At 41.6% G+C, this 19328-nt stretch overlaps 1 protein-coding gene and 1 pseudogene across 2 annotated transcripts in view; one reads left to right on the top strand and one right to left on the bottom strand.

Annotated features, from left to right (window-relative positions):
* Positions 1-19328, top strand: part of PLCB1 (phospholipase C beta 1) — a 696279-nt gene that overhangs the window by 595321 nt on the left and 81630 nt on the right. For both annotated transcript variants that reach the window (XM_028112967.2, XM_088026705.1), the window contains exon 27: positions 3681-3861. In XM_028112967.2, coding sequence (XP_027968768.2) covers positions 3681-3861 — 181 coding nt within the window. The remainder of the gene's footprint in view (positions 1-3680; positions 3862-19328) is intronic.
* On the bottom strand, positions 11802-11920 carry LOC114216442 (small nucleolar RNA SNORA70; annotated as a pseudogene).

Below are 19328 nucleotides of genomic sequence, written 5' to 3'. Positions count from 1 at the left end.
AACATTTATTGAGTGCCTACTGTGTGCCCTGGGGACACAGCAGTGACCATGACCTTTGCAGTTATCACCCATAAGTAGCTAGCATGGCAATGCAGGGAACTACGTGATCATGCAAGCCACCTGCCACTGAGCTGAGTCAGATAGGCTCTATTCCACCCTTTCTTTCACTTCCTTATGGAATAATCCTAGATTGATGCTAGGTTAGAGAGAGGTGTAAGAGGCAATTTCAGATCCACGTTGTGGCATACGATTGAATATGTGCTTAACTTAACGGCACAATCAAAACCCAGTAGTTGGGTTTTATAAAGATTTTATTTATTTATTTGAGAGAGAGAATGAGAGATAGAGAGCACGAGAGGGAAGAGGGTCAGAGGGAGAAGCAGACTCCCTGCCGAGCAGGGAGCCTGATGTGGGACTCGATCCCGGGACTCCAGGACCATGACCTGAGCCAAAGGCAGTCGCTTAACCAACTGAGCCACCCAGGCGCCCCAGTAGTTGGGTTTTAAAAAGCAACAGCATCACTATTTCTTAGAATTAGAATAGTCGTAGAAGCCATCGAGGTGAACTGCTGCCACTTCTTCAGGGAGGAAGCCAAAAGCTCAAGACATTTACACAATTACACAATTACAATTACATAGTTACACAATGGTTCAGGCAAAGCTTGGCCTAAAACTTCTAAATTTCTGTTGTAGTGATGTGTATGTGTTTGTTTATTCACATATTTGTTTACCTAGAGGTCATATCCTGAAAACTTCTAATAGAGTATGGAAGTAATTCATCGTAGAAGAGATATGTAAAAATCCTATGAAAATAGAAAAAGGGAAGCAACACACATACACACAATCTGAGTGGCTACCAGTTATCAAGACCCACTGTCCAATATGGGAGTCACTAGCCACATGTGGTTTTTGAGCCCTTGAGAAGTGGCTCATGGAAGTTGAAATGTGCTGTTAAGTCTAAAACACATACTAAATTTTAAAGACTTCATTTAAAAAAAAAGAATATAAAATAACTCATATTTTATATTGACATATTGATTTTACTTTAATTACATGTTGAAATGATAATATTTTAGGTATACTAGGCTCTATACAATGTGTTATTAAAATTTGTTTCAGGGCGCCTGGGTGGCTCAGTTGGTTGGGTGACTGCCTTCGGCTCAGGTCATGGTCCTGGAGTCCCGGGATCGAGTCCCGCATCGGGCTCCCTGCTCAGCGGGAGTCTGCTTCTCCCTCTGACCTTCTTCCCTCTCATGCTCTCTCTCTACCATTCTCTCTCTCTCTCAATGAATAAATAAAAATCTTTAAAAAAATAAAATAAAATAAAATAAAATAAAATTTGTTTCACTCACTTCTTTTTACTTTTCAGGCTAGCCACTAAAAATTTTAAATCACATATGTGGAAAAAATCAAATACGTGGCCCATGTTATATTTCTACTGGACGGTATCAACCATTTAATGTAATTTCTGTCCTTGAACACTGAATTTTAGCTCTTAGTTTCTGAGAAAAGGGAATATGGGCTAGATATTTCTCCTTATCTGATTAAAGCAAACTTGCTTGTTTTTCTAAGAGAGACAAACATTTTCCTGGTATTAAATTACAGAAGAATTCATCTCATGGATCTTATACAGTCAGTAGTAGAAAACAGGGGATAATGTCTTCAACCCTGTTTTTACAGAAGATACAGAAATACTGTTCCCTTCGTTATTTTTTTATACTTTTCTTCAAAAAATAAATAAACAAAAATCCCTAAGCATCTAGTATCAAAAGAGGTACATCAAGAGAAACTTCTTTTTAAGAGGCAAAGCACTGAGGTCCGTCTCTCTCCCATCACCTTTGATACACATTAAAATCCTGAAAATACCTCAGAGTAATAAATGGAAATTATTGTCCATTAGGTTAGTTTCTTATTAAAATACCCACTGCCTCAACTGAGATTTCCACATCATGGAAAGAGCAGATCATTTAAAGATGGTTTCTGTCCAGACACGGGCATGCAGTGTTTGTGTTGTTTTTAACAACACAGCCTTTGCCTTACTCTAGATGTCTGTCCTTGGATGAGCTGCTCTGGGCTCCCCCATACTGTGTTCTTAGGCAGATTGTCTCACTGAACCTCAGTTTCCTCAAATGCAAACTGGAGATGGCCACACCTACTTGATGGGTTGCTGTGAAAACCAAAAGTAGAGAGTGCCTGGTAAATGTTGCATGGTCAATAACTGTTGACCTGTGGCCTCTGCTGTGGTGGTTGTGGTGGTTGTGGCTGATTAAAAGGATGCCTTTATGTTCTGGTTACACTGACTTCCTGCTACCAAAGACAATAAGTGTATCTCACGTTCATGCCAAGATGGAGGTCACCTTGCTGATGCTACTTATTGTGATATTGACAAATCATTTTGTATTCATGCCAGGATGGAGGGCCACCTCAATGCTGCCATGCCATTCTGATGTATCAGATGCCCTGAGCCTTGTAGAATGTTCATTCTCACTTAGCATTGCACATTAAAATGCAAATAGAAACTTTTGAGGGAATTCTGCATCCCTTATTTGCCACAATAGGATCCTAACACCAACTTCAACCAACTGCCTCTCCTGAGGTACCATCAATGCTGACCTCAGTCAAAGTGAAAGCAACAGGAATTAGGGCCAGCTGATTCAAGAAACTTCCACCTGTTCCGCCTGGCCACAAGCGAAAAATATGGAGGCAGAATCTGATGTGCTAGATATCTTAGGTGGTTTAGTTTTCTTTCTGCAGAGGTTTCCATATGAATGAAGGAAACAGACCTGCTCTTAGTACCCCATTCCCAACACCATCTCCTTTTCTGTGTGCCCTAAAAAAAGTAAGAGCACAAAATCTGAAGGAATCACACTATATGTTTTAGCACAATAAGTTAGTGAGAATTGCTTTGATTTATTTCAAGATTACTCCTAAACTTCTCAAAATCTGCATAATTCTCTGTGAACAACTCAAAGAAAGTCACTGTGCACAGAGTAAGCACTCAATAAGTATTTTTCAATGAACTCACGCATCCTCCTTTCTCTTGTAACTTAACCCTTTGGAGGAAAGTGCCATTTTAGGTAGAGCTATCCATGAAGTTTGTACATCTCCCAAAGAAACATTTTAATAATGTATCTTTGCTATTAAAAGATGTCAAGAAACAGAACATGTCAGCTGGGGAGCGGGGGGGTCTGCACATGCTCTCTGTTTTCTATCCATATCACCCAGATGCAAAATTCAGCACCTCTTCAACTCTCCTGACAGAATCCAATCAATGTCGAGTGTACTGAAGTCGTTACAGGACATAAGTAGCCGAGAATTACATTATACACGTCTTGTTTAAAAATTAAAAGATAAAAGCCTTAAAAGATCCTTATTAGACATTGTTTTTCCTTAGACTGGGGTGGGAGGATTATCATTCTCTCCACCACTACCACAGGGTCCCCAGCCTCCTGGCTTTCTTTATTTGTCCCTACATGAAATCTCACAATGTCATCCACTCTGTGTTTGGAGACCCTCCACTGCTAAGCTTGTCCTTAGGGTATCAGCCTCTATCTCAAGTGGTTTGTTAAAACATTTATTTCCCAACACAGCACTCTATCTAGGAGGAACTGTGGTATGCAATGTTCCCTCCACCTTGTTATGACCCACCTGTTTTGTGAGTCAAGCTCTGTGTCTCTGCAGATCAGATCCCAGCAGTCCTGACCATGGTTCATCAACGATTGAGCAAGATCTTGCTGCCCTAGATGCCGAAATGACCCAAAAGCTAATAGACTTGAAGGACAAACAACAGCAGCAGCTGCTTAATCTTCGACAAGAGCAGTATTATAGTGAAAAATACCAGAAGCGAGAACATATTAAACTGGTAAGCCCGAGAAATGCTGTTGTGTTTGTGTAGCTGGAACGCTCTTTTCTATGGAAAACTCTTGATGCTCTTGGATAACTTTAAAGAGAGACAGTGGGGACTCCTGGGTGGTTCAGTCGGTTGGGCGACTGCCTTCGGCTCAGGTCATGATCCTGGAGTCCTAAGATCGAGCCCCCAGTCAGGCTCCCTGCTCAGTGGGGAATCTGCTTCTCCCCCTCCCCCTCGCCCTGCTCCTGTTCTCTCTCTCCCTCACTCACTCTCTCTCAAATAAATAAATAAAATCTTAAAAAAAAAAAAAATAGAGACAGTGGCGGGTCTGGCTGGCCCCTTCCCCTGGCTTCCTTAGCCAATAATCTTATCTTGATGCCAGGTTGTAGAGAGAGGTAAGGTGCATTTCTCGGATCCATATTGTGGTGTGCTTTAATGCATGCTTAACTTAAAAGCACAATCAAAACCCAGTACCTGGGCTTTAAAAAGCAACAAAATAATTTCTTAGAACTTGAAATTGCATAAGGGCACCTAGTGTCTGCCACACTAACATTTTATAAGCTCCACTGTTCCAGCATCTTCACCAAGCTCCTCTCTGTTCCCCAATGATGCTATGTTTTATTGTTTTATTTTCACTAACTTATTTTGGGGTTATTATAGTTTTTGGGGGGGAGAGTCTTTGAACTCTCCCAAGGAATTAAAAAAAAAACAATGCTTATTTTGGTTCAAGAAAATTAACAACATGCTACAAATAAATATTCACTATTTTTGGTGTCCATGGGCCTTGCAGGCACTACACAATACTGTCTACTCTGCTACATTTAGAAGAGTGTCTGGTCAGTCTGGGATATTGTCTAGCCAATTGCTGAGGCCCCCTGTGGAAGGAAATACCGTAGTCCCTCTTAGTGATCAGTTTTGTCCTCCAAAAGGGTTTCTCCAAGGTTGTGCCAACTGTTGTTGATGCCTTGAGGTCATGATAAATATTTGGTGACAGATTAAATGATCAAATGATAAAGTAGCTTTGAAAACAAGCCTGTGCCCCAAACAAAACAAATGAGTAAACTAATAGAAATTGAAGTTTTGTAGCCAGAGTTTGTATGTGTTTTTATGTTTCTGCTTTGGAGATGGGTGGGTGGTTTAGCCATTGGTGGGTGGTTTAGCCATCACAGCAAACTAGGTGATTCAGTGTCATGCTGTTGACTTAGTGCCAGTTCCCCAGGGATGATATGCAAATGAGTAGGCCAAAGTCATGTGAGGAGCTTATCAAACATCAGATTCCACTTGGCCGGTTATTTTCAACTTCAGCATGCATCAGAATCACTCGGAAGGCTGTTAAAACACAGATTGTTGGTCCTTGCTCCAAATTTCCAATTCACTGGGCCTCTTGTAGGGCTGGTGATTCTGATGCTTGAGGTCCTAGGACCACACTTTGAGGACTGCTGCCTGATTGCTAAATGTAAGGCTTGAGGATTTATTTCTAACAGTATCCATTTGATTTGGAGCGGGGGGGCGGTGGGCTGCCTTATATGTGAACCACTGAAATAAGATCTGAGCCATGAAGGAATGGTAGGTCTGAGATCAGGTTCAGTGTAAGGAAGGGATCGCCTGACAGGCCAGAGAAAGTCAAAGTAAATCTTAGTGAGAAATAATGGTTTTGAGACCTTGCTACCACGACCACCATCTGATTTTCTCCAGTACCTCATCCGTAGTACTCCAGAAAATAACAACAATAATAAAAAATTAAAATAATAACCATGTATTAAGCATTCACCATAGGGGCCATACCTTGTGCTAAACCATTTACAGAAATTGTCTGGTTTTATCCTTACAACAACCGCCACTGGAGTTCAGTATTATTGTCAGCTTATTTTACAAATAAAAAACGGAGCAATTCACAACTAGAAAATGATGAAGCTGGGATTTGAACCTTGGTCCTCTGACTCTGGAGGCCCTCCTTTCTAACCATTGTGCAGATACCTCTGGCAAATCAGGTTTCAAACCAAACTTATCATAATGACCTCATATCTACTCACACAGGACATGCACAGCCAACTCCTTCATTACAATGACTGGGATACTGTACTGTCTCTCTCTTTCTTCAACAGCTTTATTATATATGCCATGCAGTTCACTCCTTTAAGGTGTATAGTTCAGTGGTCTTTAGTATATTCTTGGATATGTACAACCATCAGCACAATTTTAGAACATTTTTATCACCTCAAAAATAAACCCTCATTCATGCATTCATTAAACAAATACTTATTAGATACCTACTCAGTAAATATTTTCAAATAGAAGAGGGAAAAAAATGACAACAATCCCAGCCTTTATGGAGATTACATTCTAGATGAGGAGTCAGTTGGTAAGGGGCACCTGGGTGGCTCAGTCAGTTAAATGTCTGCCTTCAGCTCAGATTGTGATCTTGGGGTCCTGGGATCGAGCCCCGAGTCGGGCTCCCCGCTCATCAGGGAGTCTGCTTCTCCCTCTCCCTCTGCCCCCTCCTCCCATCGTTTGTTCTCTCTTTCTCTCAGATAAATAAAAGCTTTAAAAAAGTTGGTAAAATATATAGTATATCAGGTGGTCCTAAGGGTTAGGAGAAAAATCAATGAGAAATGGGGAAATAGGGAGTGGGGATGGAGGAAAAGTTGAAGAGCATGCTTTGAAATTTTAAACTGAGTAACCAGGAAGGACTCACTAAGAGGCAGCAGCTGACTTAGGAGTGAAGGACTGACGTCTACACACACATGAGGCAGGATTGTGCTCCGCAGAAGGATTAGCAAAGGCAAAGACTCGGGGTCAGGGATGGGGCTGTCTGTTGAGGGACCAGCAAGCTGGCTCTGTCTGAGGCTGTCCGAGATGGGACTTCTGGGGCTAGGGACAGATCTCTTAGAGTTGTAGACCTCTGTGTTTCATTCAGAGTGAAGTTGACGCCGCTGGAAGGTTTTGCATGGAGGAGCGACATGACCTGAAGTAACCTTTACAAGGATCACTCTTCTAGTACATGATGAAGAGTAGGGTGCCAGGAAAGGGCCATCCCAAAGCAGAGTTCAGATGAATGGTGGTCCATGGGGTTAGAAGTCCTAGGGTTCTCTGGCAGATGATTGCATTTGACAAATAGGGTGACTGTTACTTGGAGGACTAGGTAATCCATCCATAATCATCCTGAGTTGCCCCAGAGTTCCAGCCCCTGGCAAGATTCCCTTCCCCAAGGAGAGAAATGCAGTAATTCAGAATAAGAGGAAAACTCGATAGTCATAGGAGAGTCCCAAACCAAGAATTCAGAGTGTGGATGAAAACAGAAGCCCAGACATGCCAGAAAGGGCTTTAGGGGAGCAGGGGGCAATACAAATGGGTGCAGAAATCACAGGAAAGAGTTGCACAAGCTCAGCATCACGGGAGGAACACCTGAGCATGAGGTCCCACATCAAATCCCGCTAGAGGAGACCACAGAGAGTGGCTCAGCTGATTTTCTCCCAGAGGGGTAGGTGGGCTGGAAACTAGGGAAGACCAAGCTGAGCTTCTAAGTGGAAAATTACTTCCCTGCAGGGACACTGGAACTGGAGAGGTAGTGGAACTCCTCCTGGAGGTGGCAGTCCAACAACAGGGGCTTCTACTCGCTTCTCCCTAAGAAGGAACGAGCGTGTCCATAATAAAAGTTTTGGGGCCCCTGAGCGGCTCAGTCAGTCGGTTGAGCGTCTGCCTTCAGCTCAGGTCATGATCCCAGGGTCCTGAGATTGAGTCCTGCATCGGGCTCCCTGCTCAGCGGGGAGCCTGCTTCTCCCTCTCCCTCTGCCTCTCTGCTCTTCTCACACGTGCTCGCTTGCTCTCTCAAATGAATAAATAAAATCTTTAAAAAAAGCTTTGAAGGGACGCCTGGGTGGCGCAGTCGGTTAAGCGGCTGCTTTCGGCCCGGGTCATGATCCCGGGGTCCTAGGATCCAGTCCCACATCAGGCTCCTTGCTCAGCAGGGAGCCTGCTTCTCCCTCTCTCTCCCTCTGCTTGTGCTCTCTCTGTCAAATAAATAAAAGCTTTAAAAAAAAAAAAAGCTTTGAAGAGTTTTTCAGAAAAAAATACACACATGTCTAAGCTGGTCTGGCCCTTTCAGGCCAAATATACTCAAAATACTCACCCTGTCACCTTTGTGATTGTGGATTTGGGTTTCAGATAAAGTCTTGATGCCTTTGAACACAGTTGTATTCTTTGGTTAAGAAGGTGAAGGCCTAAACACCTAGACTTTAGAACCACACAGAGTTTGTTTTATGGCCATTTGGAGGCATCCACTATTTGTACTACATGCCCTTAGCTGGCATATATCAGAACTTTCTCTCACTCCATTTGTAACAACCAGAAATTGTTCTGCCAGGAAATCTTTTGACCGAGAGCACCCAGAAGTGTTAGTTCTATCTTTGGTTGTGGATCCGAGTTATGAACAGCCCTCTCAGGCTAAATTAGACAAATGGAAGTGTAATTAAAAAGCAAGTAGGTCCCAGGTAAAAAGGAGTATTTGGGTGATGAGGAAAATTAAACAAGATATTTCATCTCCCAAATTTCCTTTGGGAATTAAATACAGATGTGTTTAGGCTAAGGTCTATACATTTCAAACGTTGGCACCCACCGTTCAAGGATCAAGAAAGAAAGCATTACATCAATAAACTCCCTACCAAACGTTCAATAAAAATTCAATATTTGCGGGGCGCCTGGCTGGCTCAGTTGGTAGAGCACATGACTTTTGATCTTCGGGTTGTAAGTTCGAGTCCCACGTGGATGTAGAGATGGATTAAAAATAAAATCTTAAAAAAAAAAAGCTAATATTTGCAAGACACTGGAGATGAAGATGAAGAAGTTGTGGTTACCACACACTCAGGGACCATGTATCCCAAAGCTATAATAGCATATGATAAATGAAATAATAAAGGTATCAGCAAATTAATACGAAAACCCGGATATGGGAACAATTTATGTAACTATAAATTGATAAATGCCAACAGAATATTTTGGAGGTAATTGTTCATAGGAGGTGTAAAATGCACACCAAGTGTCATAGACTGTATAGCTTCAAACACATTTTTATACCTGTCTAAAGAACGATCTTTATCCTTAAAACCCTCTACCCAAATAGCTCTGCAGCCTGGTTATGCAAGTGTGGGTCCCAAATCACCTGGGAGCCTACTAGACATTCAGTCTCCTGCCCCACCCCAGACCTGCTAGATCACAATTTGCATTTTAATAGGAGTCCCAGGTGACTTGTTACACATTCAAGTTAAAGAAGCACCGTTTGAGAGCCATCGATCCTTATCTTCGCTCAAAATGCCTTTTTTTTTAAAGATTTTATTCATTTATTTGACAGAGAGAGACACAGCAAGAGAAGGAACACAAGCAGGGGAAGTGGGAGAGGGAGAAGCAGGGCTCCCCCTGAGCAGGGAGCCCGATGTGGGGCTCAATCCCAGGACCCTGGGATCATGACCTGAGCCGAAGGCAGACGCTTAATGACTGAGCCACCAAGGCGCCCCTCAAAATGCCTTTTGGAATAAGGCTAAAGTTACTTTTAGTTGAAATGGGAAATAGAGCATGTGCTCCATTATTCACAGCTTGATCAAGCTGGAGGGATACCTATTGGTGCCAAAGGCACAGGGCCTGTGGCAATCACTCCTGTCATTGCCTGCCTATACTGGCATCAGAAGAAAACAGTTACTCTCAGTTAGAGGTGAGTGAAAATAAAGATATAAATTCCCCAACCCCATTCAAGTTCTGGCACTCCCTGAAATCTCTCCATAGATATTGTGAGGATCCAACCCCAGTTGGGGCCCCCTGTTCCAAGGATGGGGTTGGGGAATCTGCTCTGACTTAATCTGTTTTTCATCAACAGCCATAGGTTGCCCCTGAGTTTGGTCACACCATTAGGGTTAGGTTTTCATTTTAAAAGTGACTTTGGTATGGGGCGCCTGGGTGGCTAGGTTGGTTGAGTGTCTGACTCTTGCTTTTGGCTCAGGTCATGATCTCGGGGTCGTGAGCTGAGCCCCATGTTGGGATCCACACTCAACAGGGAGTTTGCTCAAGATTCTCTGTCCCTCTCCCTCCGCCCCTCTCCCCACCCCCTAAAATAAGTAAATGAATCTTTAAAAAATAATAAAAATAGAAAAAATAATAATAATAATAATAAAAATAGAAATGACTGGTAAGTTAGAGAAAATCATAGGGGGTCCCTCTGGGGGCTCTTGATGACTGTCAGTAATGAGCCCCAGCACCATATTCAAGCTTAAAGACCCATAGCATAGTGAGAGGGGACTCCATGGTGATGTTGCTGGGGTGAGTTCTCAACTGCGGCGGTCCCGCCATTTTGTCTTCTCTCTTTTTCTTCTTTTTCAAGGCTTCAAGAAAAGATTTCCTCCTTTTTTCTCACAGTTGCCACACTGTTTATCCTCTGCAGAGGCTTGTTTTGTTTTCCTTTGCTCCCTATGTTTCCTCCTCCTTCTCATATTTTAAGTCCCCCACTTGTGCCAGTCCCATTCATTTCTCCCTTCCTTCACATCAGCGTTAATGGCTGCTGTTGTTTTTATACATCCCCCCACTGATCTCACTAGCAATCATTTTGGGGCCCTAAACCAACATTAGTATCCAGACCCACTGAGTTCCCCAAGTCCCTGCCAATCCTGGGGATTGAAAGATGTGTTTCACAGTGAAAGCTCTGGGTGAATCCTGACCAGCTCCAATGGATGGCCCATCAGGATGTAAGTAGTGATGAGTGGGGCTCTAGAGTCAAATGTCATTTCTGGCCACTGCGCTTCCACTGAGTAACTGTGTGACCACCATTTCATTTTCTCATCTGTCCAGTGGTTGTAAGAATAATCCTCACTTCACAGAAGCATAAGGAGGAATAATGACATAATGTTCACAAATCGTTGTTTTTTAAGGAAGACTTTTTCTTTATTTTTTTTAAGATTTTATTTATTTATTTGAGAAAGAGAGAATGAGAGACAGAGAGCGCAAGAAGGAAGAGGGTCAGAGGGAGAAGCAGACTCCCTGCTGAGCAGGGAGCCCGATGTGGGACTCGATCCCGGGACTCCTGGATCATGACCTGAGCTGAAGGCAGTCGCTTAACCAACTGAGCCACCCAGGCACCCAAGACTTTTTCTTTAATAATACATGAATTGACTAGGAAATCTTGACTTCAAATATAAATGTGTATTGCAGTCTTTGACATCCTGCTACAGATTGATGGAGCTCATCGCCTTCCTTTTGATGATTTCTATGAGCACCATTTGTTGTTGCAGCCTGTAAAGAAGCCAACCTTGAATTTTCTCCCTTCTATGGTCAGCCAGCTGAAGTATATGGGCCAGGAGTAATTACAGTGTCAGGAAGTAACTCTACTGAGTAGTGGTAGTATTCTCTGTCTTCCTCCAATATTCTAGCTTTAACATGGGATTTTTTTTCTTGATAAATAAATGAGTTAACTTTCCTAAAAACTTTACATTCTCCACCAAATAAGAAATGACAAATAAATAAAAGACTTTAGTAGTGAAATAAAGAATGAAAGAATTGTCAAAATGTGTTCTTATTTGTCAATTTTTCTGCTCACCATTGGGTAACCCTAATAGAGTGGATGTTGTTCTTTTCATATATATAAGGGGGGGCTCTGCTTTTGGAGATATACATATATATATATGGATAGATATTATTTTTATCTTAAATTCCATTGCTTCAATTATGAGCAGAAATAAGCATATTTCCATGTGTGTATTTGTATTCTTTTTTTCTTTTTTTTGGACAGGAAGTAGGATTTATTGGTGGGCATGAATAAGAAGAGGGCAGTGCCAAGGCTCTCTCGAGTGCACCATTTGTCCAGGTGTCCAATCCTGGTCACTGTGCCCTGGGACTTTCCAAAGGCACTCTGAATACCTGTCTAGAGCCTAGATTAAGGATAGTACCATCAAAAATGAATGTCCATTGGAAAGGGCTGTCTCCAGGGTCCCTTAGGGCAACTGCTACAAACAACGGACTGCATATACTACTGTTTGCAACCACTGCACACCAGGTCCCCAGGGGAGAGCATAGTCAGCTTAACTGGTTGCAGATTATAGTCTTTTTTTCTTTTTACAAACTGCCCATTCACATCCATCACCTACTTTTCTGTTGGATTGTCTCCTTTCCTTTTGACCCACAGAGTTCCTGTGGTATCTTTTCATTTATTATTTGGGGAGGTTGGGCAAGTTAGAGAGTGTGAAATACACTTATATAACCATTTATGCATCAAAAGTCATTGAAGTCCTCCTGTGGTCCTCATACTATACTGGTGGGGGAATTCCTGTGGACCAAGCCTAAACATAGGCCCTGCCCTCAGGGGCTTACAGTGGTTAAGAGTATACGCTGTGAAGTGAGACAGATCTACTCAGAGTATGCCCATCTTTATCAGGTAGCTTTGTTGCATAACAAACACCTCAAAACTTATTGCCTTAAAATGACAGTTTGTTTAGCTCTTGATTCTGTGGGTAGCAATTTGAGCTTGACTCAACTGAATGGCTCCTCTAATCTTGGCTGGGCTCTTTCATGTGTCTTGGCTGGAGTCATTCATGTTTCTCTGGTTCAGCTGTCCATCACCTAAGGGCTTTGCTTCTGGAGGTTGGCTGAGTGTTGGCTGGGTCAAGACAGGTGACTGATCCACATCTCTCATCATCCAGCAGGCTACTCTGGGCTTGTTCATGTGGAAATTGAAAAGGATTCCACTTGAGAGCAGGAGGAAATGGACAAGGTGTTTTGAGGGGTCTTATAAACTTCTTCCTCCTTCTTTGGTCAAAGCAAATCGTATTCACGGGATAGGGAAATAGATTCTATCTCTTGTTTAGGGGACCTGAAAGTCACATTACAAAAAGTGTGAATACAGGAAATGGTGGAGAATTAGGGCAATAATCTACACACAGCCCTCATAATTTGGATGTGAGAGGCAATAAAATAATCCAGGGAAAACTTAACATGGTGCCTAGAAGATAGTCATCATTCTTTACCAAAAGACTATTTGCACAGGATTTAAACTGAGAAGATATGACTTCCTTTTTTAGTTATATAACATTAGCTAAATCATTTCACCTCTTTTAGTGTCTGTATCCTCATTTTTAAGACAAAAAAGTTTGTTCAAGAATGCTTGTAAGGTCTCCCTCTGACAGTAATGCTAGTTTCCTTTAATTATAGAATCAGAGATGACCCAACTCTTGGGCCTATTAAAATAATAATGAGGGATTTCAGTTTAAAGCAATAAACTTTGGTTTTTCTTTTGTGTGTGTACACAATATATCTTAATGTACTTTTATGTGTTAATTGGTAACTAGGTAACATTAAGGAAAAAAGTCAGGAAACAGAACCATCCCCAAAGGCAAAGAAAATAATAGCTTTGACTTGCGTCAACTTAAAAAACTTAGGGAACAGAAGGGATTCTGCTGGAAGGAACATTCCAAAAAAGAACCCACAAGTCTGATGATTTCGTTTGTGCCCTCTGGAATTACAGGACTCAGTGCATTCCATTTGACAAGTCAGGGATGCTGAAATGATATATTTTGCATTAAGAAAAAAAGTAGCTGACATGCTGTGGTATTTGTCTTCACAGGCAACTCTTCTGAGTCTGAATTCCAAAGGGACTGTTGAAATATTAAGCCCATGATTTATTGCCCTATTTTAGTAACAAACCACAGGACAAATCACATATCTCTTAATCAGATCTCCTTTGCTAATTATTTGAAAACCTCCAGTTTAAGTATTATTGCTGCTTTCCCACATCTGAGTGGTAAACAATATTTATTTATTTTATTTATTCTGAATTAAATGGTCTTGACATATTTTAAAATTACGAAGCCTTACCCTAAAATTGTAGTGGTTTGGTGGTTGTTTTTTTAATTGATTTAATCAGATATGATAATATCAATTAGCTTGATGAAATGCAAACATTTTCTCATTGGCAAAACCCAAGCATCATTAGCATGCCTTAAGTAGAGCTCCCTTTATCAAATTTCTTGATTTTTTAAAAGTTTGAAAGTATTTCCAGTTGATAGACTCATAAAAGTATACCAGAAATATCATTCAAGGGAGTATGCTACATTGATCTATTTACATTTTCCTGAAAGCTCAAGAGCTGACATTTACCACGGCATAACTTAAAAGTGAAAAATAACTTTAAATGTTACAGCTTTAATGGGCCAGCTTATTGACATGGACCAGGAATCTTGGTCATATTCTCATTTTCATTTATTTTTTTTGCCCAGCAAGGAAAAAAATTTCCAAGGTTCCTTTAACATTTAGACTCAAATAAGCTGCTAGAAATTCTATGTAGCTATGCAAATTTAAAAAATAATTTCCTAAGAAAGAAAGAATATCTCAGACAATGATGGTTGCCCTTTGAGTCCAAGATTTTGTCCTCCTGAAAAGAAAAGAGAGCTAGTGGAGACTATCAGCCCCACGTGGACTGAGCCTGTCTGTCGGCTCACATTCGGACCATCAATACCAGCACAGTATCCAGCACACCATAGGTGCTCAGTTAATATTGGTTGGCTGGCTGAATGAATATTTCTCAATTCGAATGGCCAGGATACACCTTGCATTTAAATCGTCAGTAACATGTTTAGTCCATAGATCATTACTTAGTTTAGGAGCATCATAAATTAATTCTTTGTAGAAGAAAAAAATACAAATTAGAGTGAAAATTCAGAGTGGATGCTTTGATGAGCAGAAAAAAAGGTGGTATCCTCTCTAGATATTACTGGAAGGGGGAAGGAGGATGCTTTGTGCCCGAAGTGTGAACGTTCTATACTTGACTTTTGCCCATTTTCCAAAATTGCCCTTCTTAAGAAGAGACTAAACAGGCCAACTTCTGTCCACATGTTGTTGTTGTTGTTGTTGGGTTTTTGTTTTGTTTTGTTTTTTATCCCTTTTGAGTTAGAGTCAAAGAATTATTCTCTTCCATGGAAACCATTCTCTCACCCTCAAACGCCTAAACCAAGTGAATTTCAGCACAGAGTTGAAAACAAGCACGAAATTATACTTCCCCAGGGCTTTTCTTTTTCACTCCTTAAAAGGTTTGGAACATTTAACTAGGAGAGTTGTCTGGAGTGGTAAACAAATAAGCCCAATAACTGAAATGTGTCTATTCCTTTGGCCAGAGAAAAGAATTGTACTCAAAGTTAAAATTAAATGTTTACTGCATTTCAGTTTAACTATGTACTTTCTTGGCATTTTTTTCCCTGGGAATTCTAAACTAATCTTTTCTTCTTTCCTATCTATCCTCAGTGAGTTTTGTGAGTAATGCATGATTGAATAGTTCTTTGAGTAGAGCCTGTCTGCTAATAAATACACCGAAAATGAGTGTATCCTTAAGTTGGTTAAAAAGCACTCCAGTTATTATGTGAAAAATCCCTCTTCTTGGTCCCATTTTCACATCTCATGCAATAGAAATCCTGGACTCGATACTCAGAGAGATTCCTTTTTCTTATTTGGGGTTTTCTATTTCTATTTTTTGTCAAGATTCTCTTGGTTGCAAGTGACAGAAATCCATGTTGAGCTAATATATATACTAGAAAAATGCACAGGGTAGATCACATAAGGGAAGATTGACTATCCACACCATGGAAGGGAAGGGATGGAGAAATGGATGCCAGAAATCACTGGCAACATTTTCTATGTCTGTCTGCCTGTCTGTCTACCTGTATCTCTCCCCTTTTCTCTCTGTTCCTTTCTCTTTCTCTCTCTGTCCTTCTCCCTCCCTCCCTCCTTTCCTCCCCCCCCCCATTCTGCCAGTCTCCCTCTCTCCCTCCTGCTTTTCAATGTGTATTAGCACTATTATTTTCCAACCACTATTATTTTCCCGTCAGAAAATATAAGCACCAGCCCCATCTAAGTTACATTTTTATCTCCAGTAGCAGGTTGGAAAAATCTGGAGGAAAGCCTTATGAGGGTAATGTGATTGGCCAAACTTGCAACCTTAGGCCAATCACCTGTTGCTCAACTCAGGTTATGCCTGGTCCAGCTTGGATCAGTGTCTCCCCGGGGACCAGTTACCTTGGTCAAGGGATGGGGATAAAGAATACAGTAGCTCCCATGGGAGCCACATTGGGCACAGAGCCAGTTCTCAGAAAGCAGAACTTCTTCCTGGAGAAGGAGTGTTGGGTAGAGAAAACCATAGGTGAGCCCCAACTCTCTTTTTAGTGTAGGAAAGGGATAAATTATTGATGCATATGTATATATGATCCCATTGCCAGTTTTATGGGAATCTGACAATAGTGGCATATTATTAACAAAGACATAATATTAATCATTCTACCTCCTGGACCTTAAGTTGAGGAAGAGTAAAAGAAAACAGCAAATATCGAAAAGGCAGAATTACAGTAAGAGTGACAGTCTTTTGGAAATAGCTGGAAAGGACAGAATGCTAGAGGGAGGGGTTTGTAGTATGGAAGAATGGGGGAGCCCAAGGTTAACTGAGCACAATGGAAAGACAGTCACATATCTGTGACATATTAAACATATTAAACACAGAGATGTTTTCCTTTTTAAAACATATTCTTTGTGATTTTACAGAAACAGTTTTCATCAGTTGCATGCAAAAACCATGTTTTTAAAAACATCCCTGGATTTCACAATAAGGCATTTGTTTCAAAGAAACAAAACTTCGCTTGTTAAGTACCCAAACCATATAGTTTTGAAAGTATTTCCAATAAGACAGCCCATGGCTTGGACATGATGCTTCATTGTTCTCACCAAGGTCAGGATCAGTATGGTTTTAAAACATAAAAGATTTCATTCACAACATTTTCTGAGCACCTATTTTGTGTAGAGTCTGGGGTTCCAAAAAAAATTATTAAGAAAAGGAGTTTGCAGTGGTGACATTCTTTTAGGGAGCAATAATAAAATAACACACAAAGGTCAGTATCGATAATTGGCATCTTTTACAAAAGCCGGTTAAGGGGCCAAGCCTAGAGTTATCTGGGCAGTCAAAGGGGAGTATCCCCAAAGGCTGGTTTAGTTAGAAAAGAAAGGGGCATGGACAAGTGCATCCCTCCACAAGTACCCACTCCCTTGGTTAGAGCAGCCCAGCGTAATGGAACTTTCTGCATTCATGGGCATGTCCTATTTTGTGCTGTCTCCCATTCAAATGGAAATATCATCAAGGTGGAAGAATAACATGAGACAAAGTATAGAAGCAGGTGTGTGCCTGGACAGTTCAAAGAGCAGAATACTGCCTAGGTTATTGGGTATGATGAATGCTAGCCTAGAAAGGAAATTTGGAGCCGGAGCATAACATATTTGGGGATAGAGGGCCAGTTAAGGCTTTGGTACATACAAGAAGGAAAAATATTTGGGATGGAGTGGCAGGAGTAAGGAGAGACTGAGGGCAGGAAAGGTAGGAAAGGAATTCTCAGAATCCAGACCAGAGTTAGCAAAAATCTGCACCAGAATGCCATTAACACAAAGCCGTGAGAGACAGGTAACAGGAGCAGTTCACAAATCTCCATGAAATGGTTGATCAGGTCCTGCCACAGGTTGGAGAAGACAGGATGGAAAACAAGGGCGAGAACCTTTCTCTTGGAAGGAAGGGTAAGGAAACCAAGGTAGGGACCTACAAAGTGGTCTTGTATATGTGATTTTCCTTTCAACTTTCACAACCACCTCAGGAGGGAGACGTTATCCCTATGTCAGATGTGAGGGAGCTGAGTTTGAGGTAATGAAGAGAATGTAGATAAAATGCCAAAGATCTTTTGAGACAGAAAAGAGGGAATTTGAGGGAATGTCTTAGTCTCTTACCATAGATAAAGTGGCTTAAACAACAAACACTTATTTCTCACAGTTCTGAAGCCCAAAGTCCAAGATGTAGCCAACAGCTCCGATGTCTAGTGAAAGCCCACTTCCTGGTTCATAGATGGGCATTTCCTCATGGAGTCCTCACACGGCTGAAGGGGCAGTAGAGCTCTGCAGGATCTCTTTTATAAGGGCACTGTTCCTATCACGAGGGCTCAAACTTCATGACCTAATCACCTCCCAAAGCCCCACCTCTTAATACCATCACATTAGGGGTTAGGATTTCAATATATACATTTGCGGGGGCGGGGGGGACACAAACATTCAGTCCATAACAGAGGGCTTCTTCTAGATTGTCTCCATCTTTCTCAATAATCTAGACAGTGCCTCTCAAACTGTAACATGAACACAAATCTCCCGAAAATCCTATTTAAAATCAGATTTGGATTTAGTTGATCTGGGGTAGGGCCTGAGAATTTGCATTTCTGTTGTGTTCCCAGGCAATGCCAGTGCTGCTGGTGTGACATGGTTATGCTACACTTTGAGTAACAAGATCTAGAAAGCCAAGTCATTGGCTCGGAGTTTGTAGAATAGTGCCAGGTGTTTAAGGTACCTGAGACATATTTGTTGAATTGTGGCTAAATTGAGTAGTTTAGGTAAAGGTGTGTGTTCCGGAAGCAAAGGAAGTGGAAACTCCTCCCGAGAAAAGTAAAGAGCAAGTGCAGATGGTCTGAGGGAGGAGCAATGAGGAAGGCCAGGGGATGCAGCAGGCACGGAACCCCTGTGGAACTTTGAGGGAATGTAGTGCTGCCAATTGTACAGGAGGGTGACACCAAATCAAAATAAAAGTCAGAACTGGGTGGGGATAAGGGCTGTGGGAGCTCAAGCTCAGGGGTTTCCATGACTGGATGGTGAGGTGGCTGAGGATGAGGGCAGGAGGTGGAAGGAAAGCAAGAAATGTGAGTAGATGCTGGCGTAACCAATAAGAGAATATTCTGGAGTCAGGTGAATGATACAGATGACAAAGTAGAAACAGAAGTATGAGGGTTGTTGAATTCAGAAGCGTTGCTGGGAGAGTCAACAATGGTCTGTAGAATGAGGACAGGCCCACGCAGACCTCCAAGATAGGACAAAATACCCAAATCACCAGAAATTTTGAAAATACTGATTTCCAGGCCCTCCCCCTAGACCTTTGGAGTCCATAGGCCTAGGTGCTGGCCCTGGAATCTGCATTTTAGGAAGTTACCCAGGAGCGGTTCTGATGTTGCAGCCAGTGTTGGGGATAACACTGTTAACTCGTCGGAGTGAATGAGAGAGAAGAAAGATCTTGAGGGAAAGGAAAGGCGCTGGGTGCATACCCTCAGCTGGAATAGAGATTGCGGGAATCCTCAAGGAAATTTCCAGTGTTTGCACACCGACATTTTACGTCTAGACAGCTTGATAAATGGCACTACAAAGCTGTAATATTTCATGATTTCTTTAATTGTGATGGTCCCGATCAGGCAGTCTCTTTTGAATGATCAAATAGGTTTGCTGCTGACCCAAGTCCCAGTTCATATTTGCTCAGATTTAATCCACTTCACAGATGAATGCATCAAATTTCACATTAACGTTAATTTAATGTGCCCTCTTTATTATAGTTCTCTAAGAGAATTTCTCCCTTAAGTTTTCATTCTCTTAAGAAGGGTTTTATTATTTTATTTTAT

Source organism: Eumetopias jubatus, unplaced genomic scaffold, assembly GCF_037043125.1.
Source record: "Eumetopias jubatus isolate StellerSeaLion01/CBP00866 unplaced genomic scaffold, mEumJub1_p1.0 scaffold_9, whole genome shotgun sequence".
NCBI lineage: Eukaryota > Metazoa > Chordata > Mammalia > Carnivora > Otariidae > Eumetopias > Eumetopias jubatus.
Note: the sequence above shows the minus strand (reverse complement) of the source record. Positions and strands in the feature narration are given on the sequence as shown.